At 44.4% G+C, this 11,412-nt stretch overlaps 1 protein-coding gene across 2 annotated transcripts; it reads right to left on the bottom strand.

Moving 5' to 3' along the window:
- Positions 1 to 551: 551 nt before the first annotated feature.
- Positions 552 to 10,780, bottom strand: TMEM100 (transmembrane protein 100). Of its 2 annotated transcripts, none has more exons than XM_005503117.3 (4): positions 10,374 to 10,780; positions 7,361 to 7,544; positions 4,662 to 5,167; positions 552 to 2,619 (listed from the first exon to the last, which is right to left on the bottom strand). In XM_005503117.3, exon 3 carries the CDS (start codon positions 5,103 to 5,105, stop codon positions 4,701 to 4,703), a length of 405 nt encoding a protein of 134 aa, XP_005503174.1. In that variant the 5' UTR covers positions 5,106 to 5,167; positions 7,361 to 7,544; positions 10,374 to 10,780; the 3' UTR covers positions 552 to 2,619; positions 4,662 to 4,700. The 2 variants fall into 2 exon arrangements, with proteins under 2 accessions (XP_005503174.1, XP_021144215.1); XM_021288540.2 differs by lacking the exon at positions 552 to 2,619 and having other exon boundaries at positions 3,917 to 5,167; positions 10,374 to 10,453; positions 10,544 to 10,562.
- Positions 10,781 to 11,412: the final 632 nt, after the last annotated feature.

The following is an 11,412-nucleotide window of genomic DNA, read 5'->3' as shown; positions in this document are numbered from 1 at the left end:
CAGAAAATGAGAAGAAATATGAGGTGGGATCTAAGACTGATGTTAACCTGGGGACTTCAGGCATTTTATAAGAACGAAACTGAGGATGCAGCCAAGGATGTATCGCAAACAAGACTCACATATGGTTAAAAATCTTTATCTTTTACCAAGGCACTTGTGTAAAGCTCTACTATCCTTCCATGAAGTTACAGTGTCCAACATTTGCTGTTGTGTGTTCTTCTCTTTCTTTCCTTTTTTCCTCTGTTTGTAAAGTTTGATACTTTTTTTCCTCTTACTCTAAAAAGCAATGAAGAGTTAAGAAGTTCAACCAATCAATCCAAAAAAAGTGATTTTCAAAAATGCCATGTTTGCCACAAATGCAAACTTTTGGATGCACCGAGTTAGGACAATAGGACTCCAACTGGCTGCTCACAAGAGGAAGGATTAGGTCCTCTGTCATGTTAATAGTGACATCAACAACCTGGATAAAAGCCAAAAATTAAAGTTGATTCTACAGTTTAAGACCATTGTTCACCCATATGGTTTAGCCTGCAAGATTTAGTCTACACATAGAATTTTGCCAGGATTTATGTAATTTTTCACATCATACAGTGCAATTCTTGGTATGTTAATGTACTTTTACATATAAAAGCCCTTTGTAATTGACAAAGACTTACGCTGATAGAACTAAAACATCCTACAATCTAAATGCATCAGAGGTATTGGAAATACACATGTAAAATGACAGCTGCCAAATTTGCTCTGCTCTTCTTATTTTGAAGCCTGTTGTAAAAACAAATTAGGTGCAACCTGCTGATAATATGCAACAAGCTCCATCTCAGATACTACAGGAGGGGTGGCCCTGGACATTGAGCTGCAGTAATATTGTACATTCATTGTTTGGTAACAGGAACTCTCCCAAGTGATTATTGAAGAATTATTGACACAAGCCCACAAAAATAACCTTTCTCTCTCCCTTTTCCTATTTTTTTTTTTTAAACCTGGTAAGTTATGGTATTAGAGCCACCGTCACGTACGAAACATGACAAGTGACTGGGGAATCGTAAATTGGGCGTTTTGACTTGAACAAATACTAAGCATTGTCATACCAAACTGATTATTATTTTAAAATACTGTCCCAGGCTATAACTGGCTTTGTGTACAATAGCAATACAGGGTGTAGTTACAGACACAATTTCCTGTGCTTAGGTTTTGAAATTATTATTTAAGATCCCCTTAACATTTGCCCGGTGCACCAGCACAATTCCCCTATTAGATAATTTTCTATCCTTGTGAGGGCAATTTTTGCTTGCGCAATGCTGCCGGAGCTCTCAGGAAGGGAGAGACGAGCAATTGTGACAATAAAATTTGCATCAGCTCCCACCCAACCTCTCCCAGAACTGAAATACCATTTGTCACATTCAAAGCCTTTTCACACCAGAAGGGAAGGTGTTTCTGAACTGGAAACTCATTGTGATCTCCACAGGGTTGCATCCTCCAGGCTGACTTTTGCCTCTCGGGTTCCCATGAGAAACACCAAACAGCAATTGTGACGTTCCGAAGGGGTTTGCATCAAAGACTTGGTGGATTGCGTGACCCAGCTCCCAGGGGTGAAACCCCAAATCAATCCAGATTAAGTCGTGGGGTTCAAAAGCTGAAGCAGAAACTTTGTTGTTTGTAGGTGATCAGTTTGAGGGGGTTGACCCTTGTAAAAACATTTCAGATCTAACAATATCACCAGTTTCTGGAAAAATGAAGATGCTAAGCCTGCTACATTGCACTCATGTATCACCTTCCCCAGAATGCTTGTTTTAAAAAGAATGTCTTTTAAAAAGAATGTATTTTTCCTGTGTTGGAATCAGGACAAAGGGGTGCAGTGAGAGACAGGATAGTAGCAAAAATGTCTGCAATATGTAGATTTACAGGAAGAAAAAAAACATAGACTGTGAGACTTGTGTTGGATGTCATCACTGGTCAATCACAAAAGATGCTACTACTACTTCAGATTGTCCCCAGATCAACGCACACAAATCATGGTGAAGTCTGTGCCAGTTTCTAAGGCTGTGTGGCAATTTAGTGATGAAGCCTCTCAGCCCATCAGGCAGCTGGTATTCCAGGACACCACGTCGTATGTGGAGCTTTGCTGTGCTAGGGGACAGCGCCCAGGGTCACTGCAGCGCTGTCTGTCACTACTTACCGGCTGCTTAATGCCCAGATGCCCCATGATTAGCAAGGCAGAGGGGGGTGCAGGCACTCTGCTGTGTCCTTGTGTTCACAGTGCAAAGATATGGGAAAGGAAATCTTTAGCTGCAGCAGAGCAACTTTTACTCGCTCTTATTCCACCTTCCTGAAAAAACTGCTCCCCAAAACCCACTGCTGCCATTCCACTGGTTTTGGCCTTTACTGGCCTTTACATTACACCTCTAATTTCCTTCTGCACGGCGCACACAAGCTCGTCTGTGTCACAGCAACGGTGCAGCGAGGACCCTGGTGCAGGTGACTTCTGAAGAGGAACCTGGGCTGGTTCTGCTCCGGGCTCAGCCTGGGAATCATGGGGCCGAGCTGCTACACGTGTGGCGTGGAAATCACTGCACCTCTACAGCCCCTGCGACTCTCTCCTCAGCCGCCTGCAAAATTCCACTGAGGGAAAAGAAATGGGCAGGGGGAAGAAGGAGTCAGAAAACCCATTGTGTTCCCAGGGGTAAAAAAAATAAACAGCCCTATTTAGTTTATCCAGCTCTGCTAATGTCAATCACTTTTCTCATTTTAAACAGGAAAGACACCACTTTAGTCCACCTGTTCCATTATTTATCATGCTATGCATTTCGCATGAATTGTCGCTCATGCAAAACCTGTACATCGTAAGGGGACACCCTAATATTTTTAATGACCTTAAGCAAAGTGATTGACATTAGACACCGGTGTCAGATGTTGTGGTGACGCAACATGTTCTCCTAGCAGCAGGAAAGCTTCCTGCCGTGATTAAGTTAGGGCCTTGGAAGTGCTAAAATGTGTTGTCAGCTTTCCTCTGATGCAAGTGATTTTATTATAGCGTCTGGTAACCACGGAGTGTGGCAACGCAAATACTGACTCCAAACATCCCCTCCCATACATATAGCTTACTCTATTTAAAACACGAAGTGCACTTTGCAAATCCGGGGATAAGTTATGGATGTAACAAGCTTAAACCACGGAGGGCAGAGGAAAAGGCGGCACCTAAGCCAGGATTCCTGGGTGGTTTCAGTAGAAGCACCTGGCTCTGGGCTGACCCTGTGGCACCTGTGGACAGGTGTGCTCTGCCGCGGCATCGCCATCCAGCCCATCCGAGTTTGGAGAAAATAAGGGGAAAAGAAAATAGGAAAATAAAGAAAGAGGACTCTGTGCAGCCCCTCTGCCTTCTGACACCCTCCCACACGCTGGGGTGGGAGTCTGACTTGGCTCAGCACCAATTTTCCTTCAAGTTATTGATGATTAATATCCTTGTTTGCTTCAGTTTGGGACCAGACCCTTAACTATTCATTATCTCAGAAAAGCTGGAAGATGTCTAGAACACAAGAGTTACAGAATCAAGTGTCTCAGATGCACACAGGGGACACCTGGCACCTGCTTTTCCTAAAGATGAATCATCCCAAAGCTCATTCAGCAAACACTGACTACACAGATGACTTTGCTTCCACAAGTAATGACTAATGGTTGTGTCTAAAACTGACTATGCCGGTGAGTGTCTGCAGAACTGACCGCTATAGATTTTCAATAACTGAGTTCTTAATCAAGCTGCAAGAGGGATGGGCTGTCAAACCAAAATTCATAGTCTATAGAGATTATTGAAAGATCACAGTTAGTGTCACAGGTGTTGTTCTACAAAAATAGAATGATAAAGCAGTCAGAGTTGAAGATACAAGCTATATTGATAGCAATAAAAGAGATATTCTAAAGGTTTAGCAGCACTGAATATTATTTTAATGAAATGTAATTTTTAATTTTATAGCAAAATAATCAAAAGTGCTAAACCTGACCACTTTCATTTACAAAAAAGAGTCTCATATTTTAAGCTATGATCATACCTCGTTATTTAGGTTAGACAATATAATTACACATTTCTACCTATATCTATTCAATAGAGAAACAAAATTAATATTAGTTGGTTTAAAAAAGGGGGAAAGTACCACAGATACTGGGAGGCGAAAGTTACATAAGATATAAAAATCAGCTTATTGAGCAATCTGCAGTGTGTTTGGCTGTTATTGCCTTCTTTTTTCTTTTTTTGAGCTACAATTTAAAGTCACAGACAATCTGGCCACAAACTTGTATTCACCTCAAATCCTATGACTTCTCCCTTGGTCAAATGTCACAGTGTGTATTTTAATGAGATCTCTGGCATTTCAAGTCAGTTCAAATTATTTTCTCAGTTCTCAGAAGTTCCCTTTCCAACACGATCAGCATGTTGGAGGATGCAGTTATGATTGTAGTTATGACGACACTGTTTTCTGTAAAGGAAAACTGTTCTTTTCCTCTGTCTTTGAAAGAATCGCTACCAAGTCTGCAGTAAGAAAAATACCAAGAGCACTTGCAGATTTTTTTAGGAGTATCCCTTAATCCATTCCATTTTCATGTCGGTCCATTCCCAAAGTTAAATTAAAACCTGCGATCTCTCCTATTGATAAATAGTCAAGTTGACTTACAAAGGTTCCGTCTTCTGCGCAGCCTTCTCTTGGTCGTCTTTAACCAAACAAGGTTCGCTGATTTGCCACCAGCGCCGTCTGGCTCTCCCGCCTCTTTGCTTTCTTTTTTTGCTGCCTGATTTTCCAGCACACTGCACTAGAAGCCAGCAAAAGGAGTCCTGATGACAAGAGGACTAATCCAAACACTGAGATGATGGAGCCGTGGGAATTGAAGCTGTATGCCACAGCAGTGACCACGATGCCGGCAATCAGTATGACCACACCGAAGGGAACAGTGCAGCGGTAGCAGGAGAGCTCTGCTCCCCCCGTTGCTGCGGTCAGCTGGCATTCTCTGACAAGCGGGATGGTGGTGATCACACAGTCATTGTTGTTACTCTTCTCTGTGGTTATGGAATCAGGATGCTTCGGAGCACCCAGGATCTCTTTAATGGGTTCGTTTGTCATCTTGATTGTCTTGACTTTGTCAATTCTTAGGCTACAGCAGGCTCTGCTGAACGTGCGTCGTCCTGTGGGGAGAAGAGCATGAGTTCAACTAAGAAACGTTACCGTTATGTGACAAGTGGGTGACACAGAAGTATGGCACTCGGGATTGCAGACAAGCAGACACTCTGACCGTGCAAGAATTTATGCACAAGCTTAATTGCAATGCTACTGATTGTGGAGGATCTCAATCAGTTCTTTTGGTAGTCATCAGCACATGCGTAAGTGCTAGAAAAAACTGTCACAGATGAAGAAAGACACCAAACTTAAAGAGTTGTGGGTCAAACCCCACTTCAAGTTACATCCTAAATTCAGTATTTCTGGATGTAATTTAGATTTCAGCAGCATTACGTCTTCTGACAAGGAGGTGAAGTTCATGGGCTGTTTTGCTTAAAATTCTACTCTTGCTTACACACTTTTTCTATACACCTATGCAAACACTACACAGACTTGTTCCAATGAACATCACAATAACTCACAGACTCCTCCGCTGCTGACCGGTATGGGCGATGTAGCTTTTGCTCTCATGAGCAGTACGATATCCAGCTCAGGGAAGAAGGAAGAGCGTAATGTTTTTATCACTTTTATCACCTTCACATCTGTGACTAGGAAGTTAATTGCCAGATACTTATATTCTCCTTTTCCTTTCCCACCACTCCCACCCTTGTTGCTAAGATATATTCGTCCACTGTGGAGAGCCCTAGGTTTTGAATCTCAGCACTTCATATAAATACGTGCTTTGCGGGAAAGAGGATTTCACTATTTTTAAACACATACACAAACTGTGCTCTCAGAGAGTTTGTATCTGAGTTTCCTTGAACCCTAATGAGAGAAGGAAAGTTCAGATGTGGTTCGACAAAGCTTTTGTTCTCCTGCTTTAAGGAGAGTGCTCCGCTCAACACCATATCTCGCTGTGCACCCGTCTTTGGGGCTCAGCGGCGACAAGGCAGAGCAGCCTCTCCCTCCCTAGTGACAACACTGGTGCAACACAACCGAGCGCACACCGAACCCACAGACCACACGAGAGGCAAAGGGCACAAACCGAAACACGGGAGGTTCCTTCTGAACATCAGGAATCACTTTTTCAAGTGAGAGTGACTGAGTGCCGGAACAGGCTGCCCAGGGAGGTTGTGGGGTCTCCATCCCTGGAGATATTCAAAGCCATCTGGGCAGCCACCTTTAGGTGACTCTGCTCGAGCTGGACAGGGGGTAGACCAGGACACCTCCAGAGGTCCCTTCCAACCACAACCGTTCTGTGAATCTGTGTGTTTCTGGAGGTTCTTGGTATCTCCAAGGGCAGGAAAGGGATCTGATGAGTGCTTATCAGACAAAGCAAATGTCTCTGCTGACACCTTAGATACCCTACACTCTCCTAGGTTCTGTTGCATTGTCATTCAATCATAACACACAATTAAGCACAATTTAAGAAAAAAATTAAGCGTTTCCCATATAAAAGGTCTCTTAGTTCCAAATACATTGCAATTACCATTCTTAAGTCTAAATAGTCTAACACTCACAAAACACGGAAACTTCCCAATAACTTGAAAAGGCTTTGGATTGGGCTCATAATAAACACAATTATTCTGAAAAACTTTAACATTCAGTCAGAATATATTTACTTCTGCCTCTAGAGTTCTTGTCCCTCTGCTTCAGATACATCTCCAAAGAGCATTAAATCTCTCAGATGTCTTGTACAGAGATTTATAAAGAATACATACTTATACAGTCAAAACTAACATGATTTTAAAAAAAAAAATCTCCTAAACTACCAAAATTAAGTCAATGGCAGCACAGTTCTTGCGTGTAATAGGATGTAAGGAGAGAAACGTTCATATAAAACAAATAAACATGCCTCTATTGAAATACTGTAAGTTAAATAAACAACAGAACCTATTTAAAGTGTGAGCAAAGGTATTCAGCCCTATAAAATAGGGCCTTAGATCCTCATTGCCATCAAAGTCACTTCTGACTTATGCCAACAGGTGACTTGGTTCAGGTTTCAGGGCAAGAAATTTAGGCAAAGATACGCAGCAACACCAGCATCCTCTCACTAATCGCTCTGGGAGCACGGTCTGAAGGAGCCGCTGTGACTTGGAGGAGGAATGTGTTTCTGTGGCAACCTGTGGCTACCACTGGATAGAGAGGAATGTTTTACCCACCAACAAGTTCAAGTTGAGATTTACTGAAAAGACACAAAAGCCATCAGCGTGCACACCTACCAGGTCCACGAGAAACCCATCGTAATGAATCCCTTGGCTCAGGAAGCAGAGGAAGACTCTTCAGATGTCTCGTATGTCAATCCAAGGCAGAGTCATGCAGCAGTAAGAGCCTCTCCACGCTTTGAAGTGTCAGATGTTGCTGAATGATGAACTGGAAGTGACAATATTCTAGCGCAGAAGTTTCCTGCAAGAAAAGTTGTTGGATATTTATCAGCTTCTTAAGAACTAAACTCCGGCATGGAAGAGCCGCTGTTGTATGCTGGCTCCTGCTCCTAGCCCAGCCCAGGCCGGAGATGTTCTCCATCTGGCTCTCCCAGTGGTTTCTGCCTCTTTTCTTGGCAGTCACCCATTTCTGGCCCTATGTCACATTTTCCTTTGATGATGTGATGTCTCAATGATGAGTGTCACAATCCAGACAAGTCCCCCAGAAAGAGTCAGGCAGGAAAAGGTAATGCACATGAATTTCTGTAGTTAAAAAAACTCATTTAGCTTCATTTCTATTGCCCACTTCACCTATGTGAATCATGACTCAGGATACTTGGGGTTTTGTCTTTTCTGCCTCCAGTTTCTATGAGCAAATCACTATCTCCCTGTGCCTTGGTTTGCCTAGCTGTAAATGGACAGTGGCAACAGGCTTCCCACTGAAAACCTCTTATAACTCTATTCTACTATAACAAAACCTGACTAATACAATCTGTAAATCTCCTCCCAGAAAAAAAAAAAAGGCAAACTGAGTAACTGAGTCCAAGAACTCACTGTCACAAACATAAGTCCATTACAATTATTATTTTTCAGTACTACTGTTGGACTTTTTAAAACAAGCTTCATAAATCAAATAGGGACACGGCAGAATCTGCAGCAGAGCAGTGTCACAACTCTGCAAAAAGCAGAGTGATGGAAATTGCTATCAGCTGCAGAAACAGCTGTGAAATCACCAACAGCTGGGTAAAACTGAGGAAGCAGCACAGATTTATGTTGCTAATCTTATTCAACATTCCCTTTCTATATGTGTATGATTATGGAAGATCATTTTGACGCTGAAGCAGGAGTCCTAAGTGTGGATGAGATTAAGTTGATAAATTTGTATAATGATAAACATTAAGGGCTTTTTCTCTTTTTGAGCTATTTAGATCACGCTAACATTTCACAAACACATTTACAGGCACAAACTGCCGCTGTTCTTCTCTAGATGAGCCTTGGAATCAGCCTGTGACATAGCTAAAGTATATTTAGCTGACTATTGAAGTTAGCTAATCATAAGGAAGTCTCCTTGCATATCTCCTTGACTATATTTTTGTGCAGGTTACCTAGCAAGTAGTTTAACTTTCTGAAAAGTTTGGAGGGAAATGCAGAAAAACAAACAAACAACAACAAAAAAACAACCAACCAACCAAAAAAACACTTTAGATAAATAATCAAGATTACACTAAACAAAAGCAGACCTCTGGAATTATCTTGCAGCCAACTTCCACTCATATACAAAAATGGTTATATTTCTTTGAAAAGCTCTTCCTAGTGCAACTGTGCCCCCTAAGCCGCTCTGCTAGCATCATTTTTTGAAAAGATTAATTGCTCTGTCAGTAATCTATTTGTATTTGTCCTTGACCATATACAGTTTAGGTAGGGTGTTTTGTTTTGTTATTATATGAATGTATCAAAAAGCCTGACTGACAGAACAACTTCTTATAGACAGGATTCCTTCCCTCCTCCTTTTCTCCCTCACCAGAAAGCTGAGAAGCAGAAAAACATGAAATCTATACATTAAGCTTCCAATATTTTAACTCTGAACCATTTCAATGTGGTGCTCTCTCGGGAGGCTTCCCAAATACTGAATGTTTCTGTGCAAGTGCAAAGAGCTGGTATTTCTCAGTAGCTGTTTTGCATTTTACTCAGACCCAGTTGGACACAAATTTAAGTTTTCTGCCTTCAGGCTCTGGACCTGATTCTCTGCATCTTGCATAATGTTTCAGACACTCTTTTTTGCTTATGTAAAATGTCAATAAATCATAATGCTCACGCTTCACACTTGGTTTTGCATGAAAGTGACTATGGAAAACAGCATAAGGAGTCTTTCTGTCGTGAGAGGAGAGCCAGGGTTCATTTGGAATTCAATAGACTAATCCTGAACACAATCTCGCAGCTCTTTCCCATGTGAATGCTCCTGGAAATACAGAAGTAGGATTTGTACTTACAAGACTCCAGGATCAGGCCCTGAACTACAGGGGCAGGAGAACACATTGCACCCATGACAACTGCCTGAGTCTCAGGATGCCCTAAGTTTCCACCAACAAGTTTTTAGGTAAAATAATGACCAGATTTAAGCTCTCACGCCTTTTTCGTTTATCAGACATAGTTGGAGGGTAGGAGGGGAGCCAACCAAACCCCTCCACAAACTAACTTTGTTAATCTGCAAATTGCAAAACTTCCAAAGGCGTCTGTAAAACACCGCGTGTGCCGCCGGTCCCCAAACACCTGTGCAAGCAAAAGCCGCCAACAGGCAAAGCAAGGGAAGCTTTAGGAGCGCTCTCTGCGGTCCAGCCCGCCCGAAACGAAACGGCATCGCGGGGCACAGCTCCGGCTGCGGGGACCCCGCAGTTTTTAATGGTGATGGTTCATGCCCTGGGAGCAGCCCTGTGCTGCATGGGGGGAGCGGGGCCGCGAACCGCCGCTGGACCCGCCGGCCGGAGCAGAGCTGCTCCCCGGGGTGCCCGAGCAAGCCCAGCCCGCCCCGCCGTACCGGGGAGCCGGGCCCCGGAGCCCCCGGGCACCGAGAGCTGCGCTGGGGGCGCCGGGCATGCGGATCCGGTGGCTCCGAGCCTTGCCAAGCCTTGTCGAGCCAAGCCTTGCCGAGCGGAGCTGTGCCGAGACGAGCTGAGCCGAGCTGAGCCGTACAAGACCGTTCTATCGTACGCCGTGGCATGCCGTGCCCATGCTATGCAATACCATGCCGTGCCATGCTCTGCCATGCCACACCACGCCTTGCCATGCCACACCGTGCCGTGCCGATCCTTACCTGCCGCCCGCCGGACGGGACTGCGGCGGACACGAACCCGGAGCAGCATAAGAGGGGGATGCAGCTCGCTGCACAAGGGACTGTAAACAAAGTTCTTGGTGAGAGCGAAACCATTAAGGGACCGGAGCAAATTCAGCAGCGAGAGCTGCGGCGGGCGGGGCGGCACTCACTGGGGACGGTCCCTCTGCTGTTGGGGAGGGCGGCCGGGAGGAAGGCTGTCTGTCTGTCTGTCTGTCTGTCCGTCCTTCAGAAGCTCGGCTGGGCAGGGCGAGCAAGGAGCGGGCCCTGCCCTCCGCGGTTTTGCTTGTCCGACCCGGCGATGCCGGCGCTGCGAGGCTCACACGCCCATTTCAGAGGTGCGCACGGTGGGGACCTGCGTGTCTCCTACTTCGCCAGGTCACACACATCGCGGCAAGGGCTCAGCATCACCCCCCCCCAAGATGTGTCTGCTTAAACACGGGGCGTGGGAGAGTATTTTCCAGCCCTCTGCTCTCCTGCACAGCACCATGCAGGGTGTCCGGCCCCACGGGGATCAGCACACGGTGATTCCAGCTCTGGACGGAGCAGCACTGCGGGTGGGTCCTGCCAGAGCACAGTCCCTGCTGAAAACTAGTTTTATGTATCATCTAGAAATATTTTAACTGTCCTTTCTATGCTTTAATCACCCACTTCAGCGCAACATCAAATACTACAGGGGTTTGGAGTGGATGGGCATGGGTCTGTGTTATTTTTCACCACAATTTCTGTTCTTTTCAGACAAAAAGCAGGCATATTTTGCTTTGCAGTCTTGTAAAAGGACATGTTTGAATTTTGCAGTTAAGCTTCCCCAAAGTTTATATTTAAAAGGCACTATTTTATCAATGATTGATAAAAGAGCAGCGCACCAGATGTATTTAATCAACCACTCTGTCTCTGAAAGCATGCATGTACTTTTGACTCCCTTTCCAGGGTGAAATCCTGGCTGCACAGAAATTAATAACAAAACCTCCATCGGCTTCACAGGGGCCAGGATTTCACCCTGTGTATCACTAAACACTCC

This window comes from Columba livia, chromosome 18 (assembly GCF_036013475.1).
Source record: "Columba livia isolate bColLiv1 breed racing homer chromosome 18, bColLiv1.pat.W.v2, whole genome shotgun sequence".
NCBI lineage: Eukaryota > Metazoa > Chordata > Aves > Columbiformes > Columbidae > Columba > Columba livia.
This window is presented reverse-complemented; position numbering and strand designations above follow the sequence as displayed.